The sequence below is a fragment of the Scardinius erythrophthalmus genome (genome assembly GCF_964197995.2).
Source record: "Scardinius erythrophthalmus genome assembly, chromosome: 12".
Classification (NCBI taxonomy): domain Eukaryota; kingdom Metazoa; phylum Chordata; class Actinopteri; order Cypriniformes; family Leuciscidae; genus Scardinius; species Scardinius erythrophthalmus.
Window position 1 is genome coordinate 41,597,089 of NC_138232.1, and position 27,506 is coordinate 41,624,594.

At 38.1% G+C, this 27,506-nt stretch overlaps 1 protein-coding gene across 1 annotated transcript; it reads left to right on the forward strand.

The window, feature by feature from the left end:
- Window positions 1-121: 121 nt before the first annotated feature.
- Window positions 122-26,949, forward strand: LOC308699918 (phosphatidate phosphatase LPIN2). Its single transcript, XM_081381080.1, has 20 exons — window positions 122-177; window positions 4,234-4,434; window positions 6,561-6,656; window positions 6,743-6,972; window positions 10,066-10,170; window positions 12,858-12,963; window positions 14,170-14,893; window positions 14,972-15,065; window positions 16,051-16,232; window positions 17,685-17,778; window positions 18,151-18,220; window positions 18,290-18,382; window positions 18,562-18,635; window positions 19,725-19,854; window positions 20,988-21,136; window positions 21,223-21,309; window positions 23,672-23,824; window positions 24,864-24,978; window positions 25,062-25,165; window positions 26,135-26,949. The coding sequence occupies exons 2-20, from the start codon at window positions 4,243-4,245 to the stop codon at window positions 26,277-26,279; spliced, it is 2,943 nt and encodes a 980-aa protein (XP_081237206.1). The 5' UTR covers window positions 122-177; window positions 4,234-4,242; the 3' UTR covers window positions 26,280-26,949.
- Window positions 26,950-27,506: the final 557 nt, after the last annotated feature.

The window sequence follows — 27,506 nt, forward strand, 5'->3', positions numbered from 1 at the left end:
CACGCTCCCTCTAGCGGTTCTTCACTGACACTTGAGGAGCTGAACCCAAACTCACACGTCAACAGAGGGCGTGTCCTGAGACGAGTCCCAGCCTGTCATTGGATGTCATTTGATTGACGTGCTGACGTGGGCGTTAGAGTGCAGGAAGTTTCTAATGAATCTCTGTTGTGTTTAGAGGTAAGAGCGGTCAAATTAACTTCATTTCACTTGATATTATTGTTAAATGTGTTTGTTTACCAGTTTTCGTCTTATAAAATGAGTGTGTTGCGTTTATAAACGGCGACGCTGTGTTTTTGTTCATTGAAGATTGTAACAACATCAGATGTTTTTACAGTCCCTGGATTGTTACATTAAGCTTTAGTGTTTATTTATAGAAACTAAAGTCAGGGAATGTTGTAAAGACGACTTTATATACGAATTGTAAGAGCACTTAGTAAATTGTTTGAGTTTGATGCTCGACAGTGGACACGGAGTCTTACAAAACAACGGATTTATTGATCTGAAATTATTGATCTCTTAATCCTGGAAGTCATTTGAGTGTTACAGAATCCGTTTAATCATGTTAAACGTCTAAAATAAGGGGGAAAACATGGTTTCTTCTCATGTTTCAGTGCGACGTAGTGTATCCTACTGTTAAACTGCAACAGGATTCAATTATTCATTTATTACAGTCCTGCTCAAACATGATGCTTTGCTGCTAGTTTTCTTTTAAACGTTTGGATTTGTCTTGACTTGCGATAAACTCGCCATGACGGATTTCTCAGATAGCTGATGGATTTTGTTTTTAAACAAAATTAAGTACTTTTATACAGCAAGGATGCATTAAATTGATCAAAAATGACAGTAAAGACATTTATTTCAATAATCAGAAATGTTTCTTGATTATCAAATCATCATATTAGAGTGATTTCTGAAGGATCATGTGACACTGAAGACTGGAGTAATGATGCTGAAAATTCAGCTTTGATCACAGGAATAAATTATATTCACATATAAAACAGCTATTTTAAATTGTAATAATATTTCACAATATTACTGTTTTTCATCAAATAAATGCAGCCTTGGTGAGCAGAAGAGATTCTTTCAAAAGCATTAAAAAATCTTTTGATGGTAGTGTAAATTAAGTCATATCAGTCAAACATTTGCTCTAATGTTATGCTTAATTACTTACACAAATATAAATTATGCCTCGCCTATGTATAAATTTACTTTCTTTTTTGTGATATTTTCGCCATGCATACTGTCCCAGGCATCTAACAGTTGTTCAAATTTCTGGCCTAAATATTTTCAAAACTGAAGTTTTAATGACATTTCTATTTTTCTACATGGATGAGCTTGTAAAGTTTAGTCAAGGCCGCCACGATGTACACACACATACTGAACGCACATAGATTTGGAGATTTGCTCTGTTTCGAGATCATGAAGATTGACAGACAGTCGCTCACTCACCTGAGCTTCAGCATCAGTTTATCAGGCCCGAGTCGAGGCATCGTCTAGATTTATGGGATGTTGAATGGATGAACGTTCACATCAGTCTGTAAATTTAGAGAGTTGTCTGACAGAATTAGGCAGCTCTCTCTCTCTCTCTCTCTCTCTCTCTCTCTCTCTCTCTCTCTCTCTCTCTCTCTCTCTCTCTCTCTCTCTCTCACACACACACACAATAGCAGATGAAAAGAACGGCTGAGTCCATTACAAACTGCTGGCATGGCTTTCATGCTCTGTGTGTGTGTGTGTGTGTGTGTGTGTGTGTGTGCTGTTTTCATGTTTAGCTGGTTTAATGTTGAAATAATAGTTTTTAATGCTGTATGTGCAGCCGGGTCACTGTGTGTGTGATTTCAGATGTGATTGACAGATGTTGTGTAGATGTTGTGTGTGTTTGGGTGGGATGTGTTGTGTTGTGTGTGTGAGCGCTTGAATGTACTGGGTCTCTCTCAGAACCACCAGTATTACCTTCTTTGTTCGTTCCACACACACACGGTTCACAGAGAGAGACAGAATAAAGGGCTTGAATTTAAGTAAAATAAGCTCTGCACACCATCCTCTGTGTGGAGGATCTATCCAGATAGTTAGTGTTGAACGCATCTGTAGGATGAAGGAGGTTTGTACTCCTCGATGGCTGAAGGGTGGAGGGTTCCCGGCTTTACAGGCCTTCATCATCATCATCATCGTCGGTCCATCTGGGTATGTGCTCTTCATGGGCCGTCCGAGCAGAAGTGTCCTCTGTGTGTGTGAGAAGTGGTTGTGCACAGCAGGTTAATGCTGATTTATAATTCCCTTGAAGTCTTTCCGCATTAAAACAGTTTTTCATTTAACAATTTTTAACTCGGTAAAGCCTATTCTATCATATTTGATATTTCTAAGGCCTCTAAATGATCTGATAAACCTGTCGCACACGATCTCCTCCAGTCCTCTGTCGTCTGATTAATAGTTCATACTTTTTATCAAGTAAAAGCCTTTTTAACTGTACAAACTTTCTCCTTCACGTCTTTCTGCTGTCAAATCTGACCTGATTTGATCAACTAAACAATATTGTTAGTAATATTTCAAGATGAACACTTAGCCTACTAGATTTAAGCAACTTTGGTTTATTTGATTATTCATCATTAAAAAAAAAAAAAAAAAAAAGATAATCAGGCTTTTGAGGGAGGTTTATCAATCTCAATCATCACTATTGCAGTGCATTAAATGTTTTAAAACTACAGAGCTTTGATCATAAAACTAAGCATTTAAATATCATCTTAAGACATATTATATGATATTATTTGATGTGAGCATTCTGTTGTACTGTTATTACGTTTTTACATGACAAGCTATCAGAATTTCATCTTATAAATATCAGCATCTGCAGCAAATTGCATATTTCTGCTTAGTTTGGGCCTCTGCTTTCCTCCTCAAGTTTACATCTCAACTATGAGCCATAAAAGCCTATAAAAAACATTTTTTTTCTTTTTTTTTTTTAGATTTATAATTAGTTTATCTGTCTTATTTTCATGTCAGGCTTTAGGGTTCAGGGTTAAAACGTGTTTGATGTACGGTCAGCCTCTGCATAAATGATTCAATAACTAATGTGTTATTGAATCATTGTGTGTTATGTGTGTAATGTGTGTTATGATGATGTCTGATGAGTGGTATCAGTGTTCATATCAGCCAGCGCAACAACTGGTTTCCGCCACTAACCCAGACTGATTTGCAGAAGTTCTAGTTCTCGTTGTGTCTGCACAAAAACGCACAGCTAAAGACAGGTCAGGTCTGTTTTAAAATGTTTTGAGTGATTTTTCTGTAATTATTGTGCTCATTTAATTTTAAGGAATTTCATGTACGTCTTATTTGCTGTGATGAAACTGTATTTTTATGTCTTCATATCGACCAAACGCTGAACTGAGTTTGTGTTTCTGTTTGTTCACTTCTTTCACTTCACTATTTACTCATTATGGACCTAATTATTAATAAAAAGGTCAGGTCAGGTCTGGTCATATCTTATTTGGTGTTTGTTAGTATTTAAAAAAAGTATTTTTTTTATGTGATGTTTTTCTCAAGCCTGACTTATTATAATGCCTGAGTTTTTCTAATCTCTGTCCTTATACCATTTAAAAAATCTTGTATAATATGACTTGCTGTGTTTGTTTGTTTGTTTGGTTTTTATTGTATTTATATGATATTTGTGTTTTTGTAATTACATTTTTGCCATGAAAATAGCTTTGAAAGCTGATATGGCACTAAGTAAAACAATCTGAATCTGTCCTCGTACATCTCAAGCTCATCCTCTGGCGTTTTACTTCAGCATGTTGCTTGATTTATATGAAGTAAAAATGGATCAGAAAGATGTTTAACCAGCTGTTAAAGAGGTCGTCCTCTGAGCTAGAGAGATAGAGAAAGTGTTTCTTAATGTCAACAACAACATCAAATAAAAATTCACTCTAATATCTTATTGTGAATTATTCATCAGTGCAGGTTTTTTAAAATAAAAACTTGCTCCACTGATAAAGAGATAAAGGAACGTATCACCAATGTACATGCACTAATTCTGTGTGTTAAAAGGCCTGAGAATAATATGATTCAGTTCATATGACGTCAGATGTCTCAGTTTTGCCGTGACTTCAGATCTGCCAGCATGTCATGATGATAAAGTTGAGATGTTGCGCACTGTCAGACTTTAGCTCTGTGTGCAAAGGTCACAGTCGTGCATTAAGGAGCAGAACATGAACTCTGTGTCTTCTCTTCTCGTCTCCTCAGTCCCAGACCATGAACTACGTGGGTCAGCTGGCCGAGACGGTGTTCGTGACGGTGAAGGAGCTTTACCGCGGCCTGAACCCGGCCACACTCACCGGTGGCATCGATGTGATCGTGGTTCGCCAGCCTGATGGCACTTACCAGTGCTCCCCGTTCCACGTCCGCTTCGGGAAACTCGGAGTCCTGCGGTCCAAAGAGAAAGTGGTGAGTCTGTTAGCTTCATATTAGTGCAGATCTAGAGGAATCTGTGTTTGTGGTCTGAATGTTGAGTTAAAGCTCTTGTGCTTGTCTGACAAAATGTTCCTTTTTCTCAGATCTAACCAAACTTTAGGCCATCCTTAAAAATATTCTTGTTTGCCGTAACCCGACCGACCCTGTCAATTTAGTACCGACCCAATTATTATTTTTTTTTCCCTTTCAGTCCGACCGACTTGCCGGTTGTAAACTTGCGTTTAGACCGACCGATTTTTTTTTTAACTCTTCAAACAACTAATACAACTGCAATAAAATAATATTAGTTATTAAGTATTGTGAATATAAATTGCCTAGACCTACATACAAACATAAGCTACGTTCTTTCTTTTAAATAAAAACCCGTGGCGCGTCATCTATGATTATGTTTACACCATTGGTTAACCGTAAACGCATGTCACACTACGGCCTGCAAGCTAAGTTTGCTTCGTTTCATTCACTGTCAATGGTTCGCGCTTGGTAATGATGGCTGCGGCTTTACTCTAAAGATTATTTCATTTTTATATGTTGTTGAATATGGTTTATTAAAAATAAACATGCGAGAGCATGTTATAGGCTATATGTCATGTTTTAGTCAGATATGACGACGACGCTACTGCAACACGCATCGCCGCAGATGAGAAGCTGAGCATCAACGTGCAAACTATCGCAAATCAAAGTGAAAGTAAGTCGCAGACGCTTAACACACAATCATCATCATTAAATGTAAAGAAACGAAATGATCTTACCAGGGCTGTTTCCGCTTTCTCTTATTGCGGGCTTTGATTCAGAAATTTTAGCTGATGATAAATAAAATAATGTAGTCATAACTGTTGCTTTCGGTGACGTGCACTCCATTAAATCTACATATAGCGGTAATTGAAGATCGGATTTATATCCGCAAAAAAACAACACACATTTAGCCTATGTAACCAGGTGTAAATGGAATCGTTTTGATAAATCAGATTGCAATCCGATCTGAGAAAACGCATGAAGTGGCTTGGTGTAAACAGCCCTTAGACATAGGTGAAAAATGTCCCCCCCCCCCCCACCGACCCTGATTTTTTTTTTAAAAATGAAAAAATATATACTTTTTTATATTATTTTTTATATATATAAAAAAATATAGACCGACCTACCGACCCTTTTTTTCTTTTTTTTTGCTGTTACTGCAAACCAAAATATTTTTAAGGATGGCCTTAACAGCAGAGAACATCTTGTTAGCACGAAACAAGTTTTTTGTTTTGCATTTTAACAAATAATTTCCATACAAAAGTACATATAACCATACATGTCAGAGGTAAAGAAGAAAAAAATGTAAAAAAATAAAAAGAAAGGCACTTTACAGAAAACACCTGTACCTGTCAAACAGCTGTGTAGTTTTCCTAGCTTTTAGGTTTTTACTTTTGGATATTGTTTCTTAATATATTTTATCATCAATTTTAAAATGTTCAAAATTTGGTATTTTTCCATTCCATTTGACTGTATGAATATAGTAACGGGCAATTATAACAATTAAATCTAAAATAAACAAAAGATTTTGATCACCCTCAAATGAAAAACATTTTTGTTAGCACGAAATAGTTTCAAGCGATTTCATAAATGTGTCAAAAATAGTGAAATGAACTACCCAGAAGTTCTACTATTATTATAATTATTTTGATTTTAATTTTGCTTGACACTAACAACGGTCATATTTTAATGTAAAAGCAGTGGCATTTAATTTAAATTTAAATTAAACTCATTTATTTATTTTTCACGGCATATTTAATGCCAGTTATATTTTCATTCAAAAAATAACATTTTTAATGGCCATTTCCACTCACTATAACCATTAGAATTAAACATGCTTTTTTTTCTTTTATTTTGAATCTGTACTTTTAAGACTTCATTATGTAAATGATCTCTGCATAGCATTCATATGTTAATGAGCTCATGGATAATGAATTAGGCTTCAGTATGTCTACATCATTTTATTTAAAACAATAGGAAGAAAACCTTATTTCGCTCGTTAATTGTTTGGTTTCCAGAATCCATATTCCTAAGTTTTCCTCCGGTTCAGGTCATGTGACGTAACCGCTGTATTCGTCCATCCACAGGTGGATATCGAGATCAACGGGGAGCCTGTGAGCCTGCATATGAAGCTGGGAGACAATGGAGAGGCGTTCTTCGTGGAGGAGAACGAGGATTTTGAGGTTTGTCCTGATGAATGAGTTCACTAACCTCTCTCGTCTAATGTTCTGCTGTGGTTTTCACGATTCTCTCTCCGTGTCCGTGTCAGACGAGGGTTCCCGCTCACCTCTGCACTTCTCCGATCCCCACTGATGTTCCAGAGGTGTCCGAGACGACCGAGTCTTCCGTCACGTCTTCCTCCAGTCGACGGAAAAAGCGCCGGCGTAAACGTGCTCGTTCGGACAATCATCAGCGTGAGGACGACAGATCCTCCTCGGACGAGAAAGGAGAAAGTCTAGACCAGGATTTCCTCAAGGACGAGTCGCTTTTGGCGGCCAGGTTAGATGTTTACTCCTCTTATTGGACATTAACTTTTCCAGCTTCTGTCAGAAAGAAGATTGGTGGCGGGTTGTTTCATGAAGCTCTAGTTGTTGCACCAGCTGTGCATACGCTAGGTTTAACGTAAAGAAGTTACAACTTACACACTGATTAAACATAAACTCTTAATGGAGGCAGGGAACTACACTAACCTTTTCCACTGGTGGCACTTGCGCTACTAACTTTTTCAGTTACTGGCGCAAAACATGATTTGGTCGCACAAATTATTTATAGTAAGCTGCTCTGGATAATAATAAACAATAATGAAACTGTATTACATACAGATGTGCTTTTTATTTTACTTGCCATCTTTTAAACCACATGCCTTCTTGTTTTTGTTTTCTTTAACATTGGTTGGGATAGATTTTCTCCTAAATGGATTTCAACATGCTATGGTTGGCACAGATGGGCAGACTCCTGAACTCTTAAGTAGTGATGCACCGATGTGAAAATTGTGGTCGATACCGATAATAACCGATATTAATATTGCTGTTATGGCATGAAACAGTAAAAAAAAAAAAAAAAAAAAAAACAGGAACATTGTGTACAATTAAGATAGGCTACTTAATTTATTATTCCAATGGCAAAAATATTGTATCACGATTCACGATTTTATCACGATTCTTTTTTATGTTGGTTTTACTATTTTGCGACTGAGCATTACAGCCAAAACTTATGTCCATATTTTAAAAACAAAGCCTTGGGTAACAAAACATATATAAAAAAATGGCAGACAGGGGCGAAGATAAAAATATTTGTCATCATTTTCTTTGTTATTAAATATTAAGATCAAAGATGCACATTACACATACACAACTTAATATACAAATTAAATAAAGTGTTTTATGTTTTCAGCTTCAGTAGGTGTATTTAACAGTAGCATTGAAGAAAGTAATTAAATGAACAAATATGAAAATAAAACAAAATAGACTTCACTGTATAAATTATACATTGATACTTATTAAAGCTACTTCAGTCAAGAGCAGTGAGTGATTTTCTCTTTGCATTTTGTTGTTTTATTAACAGTAAAGGAATAGTTCTCCTAAAATTTCAAATTGTCATAATTTACTCTCTCAAGTTGTTTTAAACTCGAAGGAGTTTCTTTCTTCTGTTGAAAATAAAAGTTATTTGGAAGAATGTGGGTAACCAAACAGTTGATGTACCCCAGTGACTTTTCTCCTTTGGAAGTCAATGGGGACCAGCTACTGGATAGCCACTTTCTTCAAAATATTAATATTAGAAAAATATTAGAAAATATTAGAAGGAAATTAATACAGGTTTGGAACAACATTAGAGTGCGTAAATGATTTTTGGGTGAACTATCCCTTTAAGGACAAGCGGCAGCGTGTTTACTATTGCTACTGTCTCTTTAAGAGTTGCGCGCGACGCGTCTAATATACACGCATTTGACAAGCAGATTTACTCAATTTTCTCAAGTTTGCTTTCACTTTAGACATAACCGACTTTGTTTATCTAAACCTTGTGTGTATTTAACAGTATAAGCACAATAAGACTCGAAAGATAACTTAGTCCAGTCCAGTATCCAGGCGCTGGTAGACAGGCTTTTAGTGCATGTGAGCTTCACATGTACGCGCTGAGGAAGGAACGCACACGTTAGAACACGTTAAAATATAAAACGTTAAATATTAAATGTAAACTATAGCCCGTCAATTTTCATTTTACAATTATCTTCTCTCTCTGTGTGTGCGCGTCCGTGTTTGTAAGAGAGAGAGAGAGCTCGCGCACCACTGATACAATGGTAGGCTACGTTTTAATCTAAGTAACGGTCTCGGGGCTGAAGCCTACTTGATGTGTTGAATGCTCAGAGCACGTTATAAAACGTATTCTTAAAATACACATTTCTGTTTTAATAAATGCTCATAGTAAATCATAGCATATTGCCTAAAACATAGGTACAAAAATAATCAGTGGTACATTTGCGACCCGTTAAAAATTAGGGTCGCAATGGCATTTCAAAAGGTCGCATATGCGACCATTTTGGTCGCAGTGTAGTTCCCTGAATGGAGGCATTTTATTTTACAGTACATGCGCTTACATGTACTGACAGTGTACTTAAGAAAGTACTGGAAAATTAATCGTAATAATAAATAAAGGTAATTTATACTTTTAAACAAAATACTTTTTGTTTATATCAGTATTTATTTATTGATCCTTATTCATTTCAAATATAATATTTGAATGTTATTTACATTGACAATTGTCAGAAAGAAGTAAAAAGCTCCAGTTGCACCAGCTTTGATTACTTGTGCATACTTAAAACTAGAGCCTAGTTTTAACGTAAAGTGGCCCTAAGTTACAACTTACACACTAATTAAACTTAAACTCGGTAGCACTTTATTTTACAGTACTTTATTTTACCTAAGAAAGTACTGTTACATTGGTAAATTAATCGTAATAAATAAAGGTAATTTCTTGTGTTTTGTTTGTATCTGCATTTATTTATTGATCCTTATTCATTTCAAATATAATTTTTGAATGTTATTTACATATGAAAATACCTATTTTGTTATTGACGATTTAGTAGTATCGTATTTCAATTTATTTCAAGTTATTGGATCATTAAGGATAAACTAAACATCACGTTATGCAACTATGCATTACTTTTCTAAGAGCTTGAGACCTACTGTGTTCTGGCTTAAAGTCGGCATTAAACAGGTTGTGCTCATCTTTACTTCTCTATTGTGACATCTATCCGATTGAAACGCTACTGGAACAAGAACAAATGTGGGCGGGGCTTGATTCTGTCTGTGAGGAATTGATTGGATGGTTGTGGTTTGCTATTGGCTGATCGCATGTGAGTGACAGGTTGCCCCGCCCTCGTCATCAGAGAAGAGAAGAGATGCTGCAAGAGGGAGAGGAAGTTATTTTAATAATGATGTGCACATATAAATCATTTATATAATGCATGCTGCAATATTCCATAAAAACAAAAAGAATTGTCAGTTTTGATTTCATGGTGACTTTAAGAGCAAATGGTGGAGTTACGGTGCAACAAATGGTGTTACAAATGTTTTTTGTTTTTACTCTCTACAGTAAGTCGATATACTTCTCGCTGTCAGAGGAACCGTACGAGGACTCGTGTGGCGCTCCGAGAGACGTTCATCCTCACTCTGAGGGAGAGTGTTCTGTTAATGAGAGGTACTGACCAATCCTTAACCGTTTCTGCTCACCAGTCACTGTGGCTACTGGTTTTCCGAAGTACCAGTCACTGTGGCTAGTGGTTTTCCAAAGTTACCAGTCACTGTGGCTACTGGTTTTCCGAAGTACCAATCACTGTGGCTACTGGTTTTCCAAAGTTACCAGTCACTGTGGCTAATGGTTTTCCAAAGTTACCAGTCACTGTGGCTAGTGGTTTTCCGAAGTACCAGTCACTGTGGCTAGTGGTTTTCCGAAGTACCAATCACTGTGGCTAATGGTTTTCCGAAGTTACCAGTCACTGTGGCTAATGGTTTTCCGAAGTTACCAGTCACTGTGGCTAATGGTTTTCCGAAGTTACCAGTCACTGTGGCTACTGGTTTTCCGAAGTACCAGTCACTGTGGCTAGTGGTTTTCCGAAGTACCAATCACTGTGGCTACTGGTTTTCCGAAGTACCAGTCACTGTGGCTAGTGGTTTTCCGAAGTACCAATCACTGTGGCTAGTGGTTTTCTGAAGTTACCAGTCACTGTGGCTACTGGTTTTCCGAAGTATCAGTCACTGTGGCTAGTGGTTTTCCGAAGTTACCAGTCACTGTGGCTACTGGTTTTCCAAAGTACCAGTCACTGTGGCTAGTGGTTTTCCAAAGTTACCAGTCACTGTGGCTAGTGGTTTTCCAAAGTTACCAGTCACTGTGGCTACTGGTTTTCCGAAGTACCAGTCACTGTGGCTACTGGTTTTCCGAAGTACCAGTCACTGTGGCTACTGGTTTTCCGAAGTACCAGTCACTGTGGCTACTGGTTTTCCGAAGTACCAGTCACTGTGGCTACTGTTTTTCTGAAGTACCAGTCACTGTGGCTACTGGTTTTCCAAAGTACCAGTCACTGTGGCTAGTGGTTTTCCGAAGTACCAGTCACTGTGGCTACTGGTTTTCCGAAGTACCAGTCACTGTGGCTAGTGGTTTTCCGAAGTACCAATCACTGTGGCTACTGGTTTTCCGAAGTACCAGTCACTGTGGCTAGTGGTTTTCCGAAGTACCAATCACTGTGGCTAGTGGTTTTCTGAAGTTACCAGTCACTGTGGCTACTGGTTTTCCGAAGTACCAGTCACTGTGGCTAGTGGTTTTCCGAAGTTACCAGTCACTGTGGCTACTGGTTTTCCAAAGTACCAGTCACTGTGGCTAGTGGTTTTCCAAAGTTACCAGTCACTGTGGCTAGTGGTTTTCCAAAGTTACCAGTCACTGTGGCTACTGGTTTTCCGAAGTACCAGTCACTGTGGCTACTGGTTTTCCGAAGTACCAGTCACTGTGGCTACTGGTTTTCCGAAGTACCAGTCACTGTGGCTACTGTTTTTCTGAAGTACCAGTCACTGTGGCTACTGGTTTTCCAAAGTACCAGTCACTGTGGCTAGTGGTTTTCCAAAGTTACCAGTCACTGTGGCTACTGGTTTTCCGAAGTACCAGTCACTGTGGCTACTGGTTTTCCGAAGTACCAGTCACTGTGGCTACTGGTTTTCTGAAGTACCAGTCACTGTGGCTAGTGGTTTTCCAAAGTTACCAGTCACTGTGGCTACTGGTTTTCCGAAGTACCAGTCACTGTGGCTACTGGTTTTCCGAAGTACCAGTCACTGTGGCTACTGGTTTTCCGAAGTACCAGTCACTGTGGCTACTGGTTTTCCGAAGTACCAGTCACTGTGGCTACTGTTTTTCTGAAGTACCAGTCACTGTGGCTACTGGTTTTCCGAAGTTACCAGTCACTGTGGCTACTGGTTTTCCGAATTACCAGTCACTGTGGCTAGTGGTTTTCCAAAGTTACCAGTCACTGTGGCTACTGGTTTTCCGAAGTACCAGTCACTGTGGCTACTGGTTTTCCAAAGTTACCAGTCACTGTGGCTACTGGTTTTCCGAATTACCAGTCACTGTGGCTAGTGGTTTTCCAAAGTTACCAGTCACTGTGGCTACTGGTTTTCCGAAGTACCAGTCACTGTGGCTACTGGTTTTCCCAAGTACCAGTCACTGTGGCTACTGGTTTTCCCAAGTACCAGTCACTGTGGCTAGTGGTTTTCTTTCTCAACTGTTTACATTCACTTAAAACAACTGACAATGAATACTCGCCAAGCCCTGCATTTTGACATTATTTTGTGTGTATTTGACTGTTTAAGAGCAATAAGCAGCGGAAAATATCTACATTTAGTACTGAGAGGTGGTTTTATATACCAAAAAATCCTTGGAATGAGTAAAATTATGCTCAATCAAATCTCATACACTGAAATTCAAGCCCTGTAACCCCAATAATATTCATCCGGTGCAAATGAAGCGAGTGAGTGAGTGAGAGGAGGCGGGGTTTGTGTGTCTCTCGCTGTCGGAGAGATGAAAGCGCAGCTGGTATTGTGTGTCTATTCTGCGGAAAATGAGTATTGGAAGCGTTTCAGATATTTCAGTATCGATATGCATCGAACAATCTATATATTTGACACTACATTGCACTAAGTTTATTATTTCAGATGACTTTTTAAAAGACTAGTGTGAGTGACTGCCTTACACTCCACTGCTGAAATACACCCGCATTTGCTCGGTTGGCGGGTGTTGATGTCAAGCCCTGATCCTCAAACATCTTCAGATGATGTATGTATTCACCATGTTTTAACTTCCTCTGTTGGTATCCTGAGTTTCTCTGTTGTGTGTGTCTGTAGTGTGTTCTACAGTCGGCCCTCCTCTCCTAAGAGTGATTCTGAGTTGTGCAAGCCGCAGGAGCCTTTGGGACCTCAGATGCAGTGGAACTGGGGCGCTTTTCCAAAGGTAGCGTTAAACTACTGCACGCCTCAGGCTTTCAGCGCAGATTACACCGCTTCACAATGTCCGAATGTTTCGAAGCCAAGTCTACTACAGTCAAACCAAACATTATTCAGACACCAGATATCATTTTTGATATATGTGTGTGTGTGTGTGTGTGTGTACTTTGATCCAAACCTCCAAGTACAACCCTGTGCATTCCCAGATATTCCCACAACACATCATTTATCCATCTGTTATTATTATAGTTGCCCATTTTTTATTGTTTTACTAAGTAAAAGTTACTTCACCAAGTATCACCTTTACTAGCAGCGTCATTTCATTCTGATGCATTTCACAATTACTGATTTGGCAGATGCTTTTATCCAAAGAGACTTACATTGCATTCAAGATGAAAATGACAGAAATACAGGAATACAGCTGAACTGTGGGATAAAAGGAGGAAAACCTTGGATTTAATATATACAGTCTCTCAATAATCTCTCCTCAACATGACACATGAGGGTCATTAATGTTAAGCGCACAGACTGAACTTCAATATGAGGAATAGAAGTCATAACTGGCACTAATAACAGTGATTTAAATTTTGCAAGTATTCAACCACATTATTATAAAGAGTGAGCGAGTGTTGCGGCCAATCACAGACAGTCAAACCAAAAATTATTCAGACACCCGATATGATTTGTGATATTTTTTTACTAGTGTGTGCAGGACACTATAGTTGATTTATGGAAGCGAGGAGAGCAAAATAAAGTAAACTGTGACATATTATACCCAAAAAATCTTCATACTGTTGAATAACAGTAAAATTATACAAATTTGGGACCAAAAATGATTCAGACACTTTGAGCTGATCATGTTTTGCTGAAGTGTTTTGTCTTTAATTGCTAATGCTCTTTTACACACAGACTGAACAAAATGAAGCATTGCTTGGTGATTGGTTGAGCTAAACTGGTATTATCTAATTGTGTAGTTAAATTTAACAGCTGACAGATATTCAACATAATTCATGTGTGAGACAGTCTAACAGAAGGACGGACAAAACCAGTCAAATTGTCATATTTTATTACCATTTTCTAAACTATCGCGAATAAACTGTGATAATGTGAGAAATGTGTCTGAATACATTTTGGTTTGACTGTAGGTTTGTTCCTGGACAAGGCTGTTATAACACTTTCTGAGATGATTGATTGTTCATCTTTGTTTGTGTAGGTGTGTCAGGCCGAGAGGGATGAATCTGATTCGCTGCCCTCCTCCATTACGCCCACTGACCACTCCCACTTTCGTACCATCCATCGACAAGCGTCCTTCGACAGTGACAACACTGACTCTGTTGTGACTGTGGTGAGACCAGAACCTCAGATTGGGACGACCAGCCATGACCAAGTGGTTTCCTCATCCATTAAGGTCACGGAAACGCATGTAGTGACCTTTCAATCCGCAGACGACGACTCGACCGCACCGGAAAACAGCCAGATTAGGGACTTAACAGCTGAAACTGTTAGCAGCACAGACAGTGATACTAAGACGTATGATATAACTAGCTCTGCTAATACAATCCACAGGACCAGTGCTGTCAACAATGCAGGGAGTTCAGATGCTGACGTAGAAAGCCAAGAGAACTGTGATGATGAGAATAACATCTCGGTCGTCTCCAAAATCCAAACCGTTACCCATGTCACGTTCAGTGAGACTGAATCACAGGTTTTAGAAGCAGAAACTGAAATAAACTCAATCACGGATTTACCGAAACACCAAAGCTCTGCGGAAAAACTGACTCTCAGGGCGGGAGACTCAGAGGAGGGGGCGGGATTAGAGAATTCACTGGCCAATCAGGACGACAACGCTAGAGTGACGGATTCCATCGTCCAATCAGAGGATCCGACGGCTCTCGAGTCGTCCTCTAAAGCCTCAGACTCTCAGGACAAGAGGAAAGGTAGTGGATTACATTATCTGTTCTTATTCTGTGCTTGAAATCGGTGTGAAACCTTTGACCTGTATGTGTTCCTCCTAGTCAAGCGGAGTCAACATCTGGGGCCGTCTGATATCTATCTAGACGACCTCTTAAGTCTTAACCCTGAAGTCGCTGCGCTCTATTTCCCCAAGAGGTTAGAAGTTCAATTACTGATATGCATTACCGATTTGTTATAAATAAACCAAAATAAAATGTAATGCTTTATTTTATTTGTTTTATTATTATAATTATATTCATAGAGTGTATTTTTTTTTTCTGTTATTAGCAAAAATAGTAATAAATCCAAAATAAAATAAAACAATTTTGTTTTATTTTATTGTTTTAGTTCTGCTTTTTGATACAATTAGACTAAAATAATTAAAATATAATATTCATTGAGTATAGTATTATTATTAATTGTAATAGCAAAATATCAATGAGCATAAACCAAAGTAAAATATTTTTATTTGTTTTATTTCTGCTTTTTGACACAATAAGTTAATGATTGATGTGTTACGACATACAAATATAATATTCATTGAGGATATTATTAATATTATTATTATTATTATTAAATAAAATAATAAATCCAAAACAGAATAAAAAATTTATATTTTGTTTTATTTCTGCTTTTTGACAACTAAATGATAGACTACAACAATAAAAATTCAATATTCATCAAGTATTATTAATATTATTACATTTTATTTTAAGGTGTCACTGTTACAGTGTAATTATATATTTAAGTGCTGAGTAATATTAATTAACTACATGTACTTACCATAGGGTTAGGATTAGGGTTTGGTTGAGGGTTAGTTGCATGTAATTATGCATAATTTACTGTTATTACTATAGTAAGTACATGTAACAAGGACACTGTAAAATAAAGTGTTACCATATTATTACCAGTATATTTATAATAATAACAACATTGCAGAATTGCTCTACATCAAAGATGACCAATTTTCAATATTGGGGGTCCACTTAAAGAAAAAGCCATATTGATCCACTTTTAATGTGAGTTTTGTGGACAGATCACTGTCTTCGATGGTTCGGTCTGTGTCGTTGATGACTTGTTGATTATTTTAAATGTGGAGGATGAGTAGGTGTGTCCTCTGTTAAACTCCTCTGTGTTTCAGCGAGGCGGAGTCGTCGTCCCACCCGTCGGACCCGTCTCCTCCCTCGGGTCAGCTTTCCCCTCAGTCTCTGGGCAGCACCAACGCAGACAGCGGCACCGAGTATCTGTCCGACTCCACCACCGACACGCTGGATGTCACCATGTCTCTGTGCGGGAGAGGAGACATCAGTCAGATCAGTAAAGGTACAGTCAGAGCCCGTCTACGGAGAGCCTGGCCACTCCCTATTAAGTCCTATTGTACCGAATTTTGGTTGTAGTTCCACCAGAGCTCCACTGGGGGCGATCGCCCATGAGTGCAGAATGAATGGGAGTCTTTGGGGCTAGACGGCTAAATCTCTTTCACCCGATTGCCGTTGAGAAATCTCAGATTTGATTGTAGGTTTTGCAAGTTCAACATGGGTTATAGGTCGAAAGTTGAATGAACGAGTACTTACGTCCTTTCGATTTCTTACAGGTTGAGTTGTTGTTGCCCATAACACGCTAGGATTCTGCTAGCATTCAGCCGTAAAGCAGTATCTCTGGTCGTACGATGTGTATAACGTCATTGACATTTTAAAAGACTTTTTAGAGCAAATAAGTGACTCTAAATAATCTAACACCCCGCAATGTGTAATTTCTTTGCATCTCCTTTCGAATACAACATTCAAATTACTAGACAAAAAATGATATCCTGAGAAAAGTGGATTTTGAGGGGTATCGCGCCATAGACCTCCATTCATTCTGCACTCGTCCTGTGAGCGCCCTCATGTGGAGCCAGAGTGGAACTGCACTCGTCCTGTGAATGCCCTCATGTGGAGCCAGAGTGGAACTGCAACCAGTTCAGAAGCCGGAAGTTTACTGAGAGTCAACGATCTCCCCTTATTAGACATTCTCTGGTACAGTACAGAGCAGGATAGACATGTAGCTCCGCCCACTGGGAGATCTCATTGGTCCAAACTCCTGCTTCAAATAACCGTATGTTAAACTTTACATGTATTCTGTAAATACAATTAAAATATAATATTCATTGAGTATATCATTATTATTATTAGCAAAAATAATAATAAATCCAAAATAAATCAATAAAAATATTGTATATTTTGTTTTATTTCTGCTTTTTGACAGTAAAACATAAAAAACAGTAAAAATTCAATATTTATCAAGTATTATTATGATCATTATTATTAATAATAAAAATAGCTAAATATATTAATAAAAAAAAATATTGTATTGTATTTGATTGGTTTATTTCTGCTTTTTGACACAATAACAAAATAATTGTTGCACTGCAGCATTACAAATATAATATTTTTTGATTATATACTACTACTACTACTAACAATAATAATAAATACAATAAAATATAATATTATTTGGGTATATAATTTTTATTAGTAAAAACAACATGTCTTTTATATATTTATGCAAAGTTGTTTTGTGATCTTTATAGTCACATATATATTTTCATCTTTGTTTTTAAATCACTTTTATTAAAATGATCGGTCCAAACTCCTGCTTCAAATAGCCGTGTATTCAACTTTAAATGCATTCTGATTGACTGTGATTTTGGTGTTTTATGCAGTATTTTATTTTCAGTGACAGAAAAAATGGTCAAATGTCTTTTTTAACTTTTTTTTTTGTGTGCATTTGTTGCAGAGAAGTTTACCGAGCATCTCGTCAAGTATCAAGACTTCGTCAACAACCCTGGAATAATTGAAGACCCAAACCTGGTCATCTGCATCAACTCAAAGTTCGCAACATTTTCAATTAAATTCAAGTTTTTGGTATAGCACTTTTCGCAATACATATTGTTTCAAAGCAGCTTTACAGGATATAGTTAGCATGAGTAATGCTTATTAATTTAGCAGAAATAATCTTTGTGTTTTAGGGATGAAATGTTAGTTTTAATACACTAACAATTTTTCTAAGTAACACAGAAAGCCTAACTGTTGGTTGGTTACTAACTTGGTGCATTAACATTCAATTAAATCAAGGTGAAGTCAACTATATTTGCAGTTTTATGTATTTAGACATGACCCAATCAGATGTTTGTTTTATTTTGGCCTGCAGTTTGATAATATTAATAGGGTTTTTGTTTTACTTTGTGTTTGATTTGTGTCAGGTATTATAACTGGGCTGTTGCTGCTCCAATGATCCTGTCAGTTCAAGCTTTCCAGAAGACGTTACCAAAGGTAGGCTGGTCCTTCATCAGTGCTTAAACGATTAATCATTCAGGGATAATGACTTTTCTGTTGTTGTAGAGCACCATTGAGCAACTAGTCAAAGATAAGATGCCAAAGAAGTCAGGCCGCTGGTGGTTCTCCTGGAGGAGGAAAGATTTGAACAATATCGCGGTAAAAGCTGATTTCATTTTCATTCAGTCCATTTCATTGAACTAACAGAATCTAACAGTAAAGAAATTATGTTTATAACCCTGAGATGATTGTGCAAATTCCCTTTAAGAGATTGATGAGCACAATATCCGCTGACCGTGCCTGAATATCTCTAACGCTGCATTGCACATTTATTTTAGGGAAACACAAAGCCCGACTCAGAAGGGAATCAGCTTGAAGCATCTGCCGCTGTCGCTGGACCCTCTTCACTGAAGTAAGATGTGTGTTTGCATGCATGCAGAATATTAAATATGGACTCAGTATTTTTTCCTCATTACAACATTTGACACAAATAATTGAGAATAAATTAATTGTTTAATGAATCCTCCTCTAGCCATGCACCAGCACAAGCCACCAATAATGCATTGAAAATGCAAAATTAAAATTAATATCCAAACTTCATGCATCCACACACCAACAGTTGTCAGTATAAAGGCCCAAAAATACAGGACAAATACAAATGAAAACGCCTTTAAATTGAACATCACAGCGAGTTGTTCTCTTCGCTCTAAACCGTTTGTAAAACGTTGCATAATTTTGTAAGTAAGTTTGGTACGATCAGATAAATGTGCTTCCTCTTCTTTCAGAGAGCTCTTAACATTTGACATTCTGACTCTTTCTTCAGTTAAACGTGATGAAACTCAGTGTTATCTGCACTATCGGCTGACTGATGGAAATGTGCAATTGCTTATTTCATCTTTGACAGTAAAGTCAAGAATTGGTGTTTTTTGTTTGTTATGTTATTAGGGGTGTAACGATACCCTCATGTCACGATTCGATACGTATCATGATACTGAACTCAAGATACGATATTTTTGCGATAGTCCAAGAAATATGGTAAAAGGTTAACAAAAAATGTACTGTTGATTAAAATTCTAAATTTGGTTTTACATTGTGGGTGTAAATGAACAGGCTTGGACACAAGAATAAAAATATTCATGATTCTGAAGCTGAAAAAACAGAATTATTTTAGACGAATATGCTTTACTCTGTCACTGACTTGATATATTTAAAATAATGTAGGCCACTTTTTACTGGTAACATCAGACATTTGGCATTATCAGGACCCAAATATTCTTTATATTATACATTATATTCAACATTATATATAGTAGTTTACTATAGTAGTCTACTACATTATAGTTCTGACGCTAAAACTCTCACACAGTACTTTTTATTTTGGATGAACTATACACAATACCAACATGGTCACTATCCACGATATATTTTTGCATTTTTGTATCGCGATATATTGTGACACGATATATTGTTACACCCCTATTTGTTATCTGTATGTGCACAGGAGTTCTGTTGAACTCTCGAGCGATGAGGATGGTTCTGTGTCCATGATGAAGAGCAGTGAGATGATGAACACAGCGCAGTGCATCAGTCAGATGTATCGCAAATCCCTCCGGCTGACCTCTGAACAGATCGTAAGAGCACATCTAACAACATCATCATTGTTCAATCAGTATCGGACGTTTGTGTGGTGGAGTTTAGTAAGGAGCAACTGGACTTTCTACAACTTGGAGATAAACTGAAACATTGCACCACAGAATCAAAAGAAAGAAACAGGAAATGCTATTTTACATGTAGATAATACCATTGATATTAATTTCCATGACTGTATTACAGTAATCTTTCTTTAGATGATCTTTCATCGTCTTTCTTTAGTGTGTAATGTTTGAGCATGAGAAAAAAGTCCCAGCAAAGAGAGTTATTCTCTATAGAACTGTTTCTGAACTTAACTCTGAAACATGAAATGTGGAGTTATCTGCTTTTGCCACAAAAAAAAATAATAGATATAAAAATACTTTCAATGAACTTAAATTTTATAAGTTACCTGTATTTTTTTTGTTATTATTACTTAAAATCAAAACAACCCAGCTGCAGTTTGATTGATATTCAAATGCACAATATAAAATAAACATGATATATGAAAATGAACAAGAACGTTATAGAGTTATCTTCTGTTATAGAGTTCATTTGCAAATAACAGATGTTCATTTTCATATATCATGTTTTTTTTTTTTTTACTTACAAACAACTTGTAAATGTCCCAATTGGGAGAGGGTGTGCAATTTTCAAAGAGTTTAATTCAACTTTCCTGTTATATATTTTTGCATGTATTAGTGTGAGTTAATAAATGTAACTGGTTGTGTACACTTGGCACATAATATCTAAATATTGATTAATCGATCGATATAGCCCTGAATCGAATCGAATCGTAATCATATCGTAGAATTTTTTGAGGTATCGGCAAATATCGTATCGCTGGCTATTAGTTAGTAGTGTGTTAAACTGGTGGTTATGGTAAAAAGGAGGGACTTCATAGAGACAGGAACTAAACAGAGCGTTACTGACAGACTGGGAAGAGAGGAGCCGCAACAATGAGGAAAATAATGTGTTTTTGAACACTCAAGAATGAAAGCTGACTCTAGTGGAGCCCAATCAAAATCAAGACTTTATAAAAGGGCATAATATGGCCTCTTTAATAAACTAGACATGTGTAATCTATGTAACTTGTGTGAATTTGAGATTTTATTTATTTGATTGTGTGTGGCAGGAGAGTCTAAATCTGCGTGAAGGGGCGAATAATGTTGTGTTCAGCGTGACCACGCAGTATCAGGGCACCTGCCGCTGCGCAGCCGCCATTTACCTGTGGAACTATGATGACAAAATCATCATCTCAGACATCGATGGCACCATCACTAAGTGAGTCTGTGTGTTTGTCGGAGCCTCATTTCAAGTTACTATGTGGGACGTTATACTAACAGCTGTTCACCTTTCTCACGGATCAGGTCTGATGCTCTGGGCCACATTTTACCGCAGCTGGGGAAAGACTGGACTCATCACGGCATCGCTAAACTGTATCACAAAATACATCAGTAAGAAACACACAAGGTTCAAATCACAAGTTTCTGATTTTGATAAAACATGCGATATTTATAATAGTTTTGATAGATACAGAAACTGTTTAAAGCAGCAGCAATGCAAATATTTTAAAGGTGTTAATTAAAAACAATTCCCTGAGATGCACTTGAAATAAGGGCATGCCATTTAACGAATTATATTAATTGCATATATACAAAGTTCTGTCATGAAACTCTAGATAGCGCCGGCTGATAGATCTTTAACTCAATCTGCCAGCAATCACATCATTCTCTATAGGGCACAGCTGATTGGTTCTCGCTGTATGCTCAACCTTTAAAGGGGACATATCAAGAAAATCTGACTTTTCCTGTGTGTAAGTGCTGTAACCCGGTGCTTCTACCAACACAGAAAACGTGAAAAGCGAAACCCAGTAACTTTGTTTTGGTGAGCCTTTCTCTGCAAGCATGTCAAAATATAAGCTGATCAGATTTCACTCTCCTTCTGACGTAGGAAGAGGATCTTATTATAATATTACCGGCCCTTAATCTGCACGTTTACACCCACGGAGCCGCCATTGGGTTTCGCAAGTGACAACAGTGACCAGTTCTAACACAATGGCAAAGTTGGAGCAAAGCCTGTAAGCTGTTCTGTGGTTGAGCACAGACGAGCACTGAACACTATTGACCAGAACATGACACAGCTGTCTTATAAAGACATCAGGGAACTGTCAACTTGTGTAAAACTTAAACATGACGATGAGAGGAATCAATGTAACTCCACAACAACTACATCCATCTATCCACTAACCATTCAGAAACGTCTAACAGTGAAACTCTTCCTGAGTCTCTCCGTAAGGCTGCACTCTGAGATTTGACTGAAATTTGCGTATGTTATCACTGGAGTATCTGAAGCTCGTGTAAAGGACCATCGCCTTCTGAACGCAGGCGGAGCAGAAGCTCATTTGCATTTAAAGGGACACACAAAAAACGGCGCGATTTTGGTCACACCCAAAGAGAGGCAACTTTGACAAGCTATGATAAATGATCTGGGGGTATTTTGAGCTGAAATTTCACAGACACCAGAGATTTATAATACATCTTGTGAAAAGGGGCATACTATTTCACCTTTAAATACTGGTCAGCAGTTGCAGTGCGCTTTCAGAAACCCTCCACCTGTATAGATCTGCTTCGGGTTATTCTTGTATGCTGTATTGTACACCAGCAACAGCATGTCTTGCTCACAGCAGTGTGTTGTGTATGTATTAGCAGTCGCAAGTCTCGTACTTGATCAGAAGCAGCAGCAATAATATCAAAACAAGACAAAACATAGCAACACTGTCATAACCATTACCATACCAAACACTCGGAGAGTTGTCATGACAGAACTATATTTGTTGACGAAGTCCCTCATGCAATAGGCAGGCTTTGCAATATCACATCTCACTTCCATTGTTGTTCCATGAGCATGAACCGTTTTAAAACACTGCCGTTCTGGTCGGACCTGTTTATGGTGTGAAATGCATACATTTCTGTAATTGATATATTAACAGCCCAATTAGTACTTTTATTCAGCAAGGGTGCATTAAATTAATAAAGTGACAGTAAAAACAATTATAAAGTTAGAAAAAAAAAATCAAATGTTGCAAAATTGTCATTTTATTTTACTTTCTATTAATCAAAGAATCCTGCAAAAAAAAAAGTTTTTTTTTGAAGCAACACAATTGTTCTCAACATTGATAATAATCATAAATGTTTCTTGATCATCAAATCATCATATTAGAGTGATTTCTGAAGGATCATGTGACACTGAAGACTGGAGTAAAGATGCTGAAAATTCAGCTTTGATCACAGGAAAAAATGGCAATTTACTATATATTCACATAGAAAACAGCTGATTTACATTGTAATAATATGTAACTGTTTTTACTGTATTTTTGATCAAATAAATGCAGCCTAAGGGGCCGCTCACATATCGCGTCTTTTGCGCGCGCAAGTTCGCTATTTCAAATGTAGCCGTGCGGTATGCGCGCTCATAATGGAAGCGACGCGGTCGCGGTGCGACGCGCTCGTTTTTTCCAAGCGCGTCCGCGCCGCATCGAGATAAAAACATCTCAACTTTTCAGAATGCCGCAAGCGCACCGCAGGTCACGTGACAAGAACCAAGCTTAGCAACGACAGACGCCTCCGGAGCGCAACCACCCGAGCGCTTTGGAAAAAAGGACAACGCGGCGCGCCTAGCGTTTTCGACGCGTTTTTAGGCGCGATATGTGAGCGGCCCCTTAGTGAGCAGAAGAGACATTTAAAACTCTTGCCGACCCCAATCTTGTGAACGCTGGTGTATTTACCAATCATTTCTGATTTGGTTCTTCTCTTGCAGGAATGGTTATAAGTTCCTGTACTGTTCGGCTCGAGCTATAGGCATGGCAGACATCACTAAGGGTTACTTACAGTGGGTCAATGATAGAGGAACTGTCCTGCCCAAAGGACCCGTGCTACTGGCTCCCAGCAGCCTGTTTTCAGCCTTACACAGGTGAGCACAGAGAAACCAGCTGTGTTACTGCTAAAGTCACCATGAAACAGAAGTTGCGCTCGTCTTTTCTCTATTGTGACGTATATCCGAGTGAAACGCTTCTGAAAGAAGAACAAATGTGGGCGGGCCTTGATTTTGTCCGTGAGGAATTGATTGGATGGTTGTGGCTGATCTCATGTGAGTGACAGGTTGCTCCGCCCTCGTCATCAGAGAAGAGAAGAGATGCTGCAAGAGGGAGATATTCTGATTCAAGATTACGAGGAACATTAATGATGTGCATCAATAAATACTGAAATATTCCATAAATGATTTCATGGTGACTTTATTGTAATCTAATGTAGCCAGACCCTTAAAGTCCACTTTACTGATCACTGCACAGACGCTACTAAAGCTGAAACTACTGTTAAAGGGTTAGTTCACCCAAAAATGAAAATTCTGTCAGTAATTACTCTCTCTCATGTTGTTCCAACCCCATAAGACTTTCGTTCATCTTCTGAACACAAATGAAGATATTGTTGATTAAATCTGAGAGCTGTCTCACTCCTTCATAGGCTTCTGTAATTGAAACTTGCCGGCCCAGAAAAGTTAGTAAAGACATTGTTAAAATAGTCCAAGTGACTCCAGTGGCTCAACCTTAAGTTTATCAAGCGACGAGAATACTTTTTGTGCGCAAAAAAACCCAAAATAACGACTTAATTCAACTATTCATTTTTATGAACGTAGGCTCACTATTGGCCGACGCTGGTCATGTGTGTGATACTGGCCAATAGTGAGCCTACGTTCTGACGTACAACCCAGAAGCGCTGCGCTGTTACACTACATGAACTCACTCAGAGACCTATGGAGGAGTGAGCCAGCTCTCAGATTTCATCAAAAATATATTATATTGTTTTATATTATATTATAAATAAATAAATTTGTGTTCAGAAGATGAACGAAAGTCTTACAGGGTTGGAACAACATGAGGGAGAGTGATTACTGACAGAACTTTCATTTTTGGGTGAACTAACCCTTTAATGTAATTCTTTGTGTTTCTCAGAGAGGTGATTGAGAAGAAGCCGGAGGTGTTTAAGATCGCCTGTCTCACTGACATCCGAGATCTGTTCAGCCCCATCAGACATCCCTTCTACGCAGCCTTCGGCAACAGAACTAACGTGAGGCTTTCTGCAATATTAGAAACACGTGCATTTCCAGAGAGTTGTGTGAGAGCCTGACCGTATTCTGCGTCTGTGTCTAGGATGCTTACGCTTATAAGGAGGTTGGTGTGTCTGAAACTCACATATTCACTGTCAACCCGAAAGGAGAACTCATACAAGAAAAGACCAAAGGAAACAAGTCCTCGTAAGTTACATCACACACACATCCTCACACACGCACGCACACACACACACACACACACACACACACACACACACCTTTGTTTGCTATACTTGTGAAGACATTCCATAGGCGTAATAGTTTTTATACTGTACAAACTGTATATTCTATTCACCTACACTAACCCTACCCCTAAACCTACCCAACACACACACACACACACACACACACACACACACACACACACACTAACCCTACCCCTAAACCTACCCAACACACACACACACACACACTAACCCTACCCCTAAACCTACCCAACACACACACACACTAACCCTACCCCTAAACCTACCCAACACACACACACACACACACACACACACACACACACACACACACACACACACACTAACCCTACCTCTAAACCCACCCAACACACACACACACACACACACACACACACACACACTAACCCTACTCCTAAACCTACCCATCACACACACACACACACACACACACACACACACACACACTAACCCTACCCATCACACACACACACACACACACACACACACACACACACACACACACTAACCCTACCCATCACACACACACACTAGCCCGACCCCTAAACCTACCCATCATACACACATACACTCACTAAGCCGACCCCTAAACCTACCCATCACATACACACACATACACTAACCCTAACCCTACCCATCACAGAAAACTTTATGCATTTTTACATTTTTAATAAAACACTGTTTAGTATGTTTTCACACACACAGATACACATTTACTCACTTCTATCTTCATTGATAATATTCACATATTTAAAAAAATAAATAATTTAGTTTGACTGGCATTTTGTGTGTGTGTGTGTGTGTGTGTGTGTGTGTGTGTGTGTGTGTGTGTGTGTGTGTGTGTGTGTGTGTGTGTGTGTGTGTGTGTGTGTGTGTGTGTGTGTGTGTGTGTGTGTGTGTGTTTCAGCTACTCTCATCTCAGCGAGATGGTGGATCACTTCTTCCCTTTCTTCTGTAAAGATCCGACCACATCCTTCGACTGTCCTGAGTTCAGCCATTTCTCGTTCTGGAGGGAGCCGTTGCCTCCGCTGGATCTCGCTGAACTGATCTAGTCTGGTTTAACTCCACAGCAATCATCTCTCAGTGCCGATCTTATACCTCTTTCTCAACACTACTTCTTTATGTAGAGCTGAATGTGTCTGTGCATTTACAACGAAACCTGCTGTAGCATTTAAACTGGAGATGCATGCACACACACACACACACACACACACACACACACACACGCACAAGCCTGCGAGTCTACACAAACACAGCCTAATGTATGCAATCATAATACTATAACACTACACTGAGCAGCTCTTCTTCATCAGAAATCCTCTCTTGACCCCACAGATGGAAAGAAAACACATGAACCTGTGTTAAAGCCGCTGTGTGCCTTCACTATTACTATAACACTGAGCTGGGATTCTCATGAATATATGTTCATTTCAACTTCTCCGACAAATAATGACCTATAAGTCAGTTTCAAGGGTTTTTTATTTGTATATTTTAACTTTTCTGGGGGTTTTTTTTTACACAGTTGATTTGAGTGGGTACTGAAAGAGTATGAATTTGTTTTATCAGCAAATACTTTATACAACTAAATTGTATTTCTATTTATTTTCAGCATTCAAATTGAGCAAAGACAATCTATATGTATTTGACTTTCCATTTATTGTATTTAAAAGAACTTTGAAACAATAAAAACACTGAGTGACACTTGACACTTCACTTGTCTGGAATTTCAGGAATATAGTTAGTGGTGTTTTCCAAAGTAACCCTTACTTGAGCCTTAAATCCTCAGGTACAGTTCAGCATGGAGACACACCTTTGACATGCTGATTTCAGGAGCGGTGACACAAAAACTGTACAAGGGATGAATGCAAACTTTGAACTCTGGTTATTAAGAGTGAACATCAAACAAAAGTTTGTTTAATTGATATTATTGATATTGTGTGTGTGTGTGTGTGTGTGTGTGTGTGTGTGTGTGTGTGTGTGTGTGTGTGTGTGTGTGTGCGCGTGTGTGCGTGTGTGTTGATACTAACTGGCTGGCCAAAATATATTTATTTATGTTAGGTTTCCTAAACTTATTTTTATCCGGTTCTTGTCCACGACCTCGTCAAAAATGTTTTTGTCAAATGGGAACTTTTACTTTGAGTTAATAAAGGTTGTTGTAGTTTTATTAAAAAAAATTCTGATGTGATTCAAAAAAAAAAAAAATCAGTAAAAGATGAAGGATAGTAGGCTATCTTATGTGTCTCTGTTTTTATATTGCGTGATAAAACAGGATAACTTCT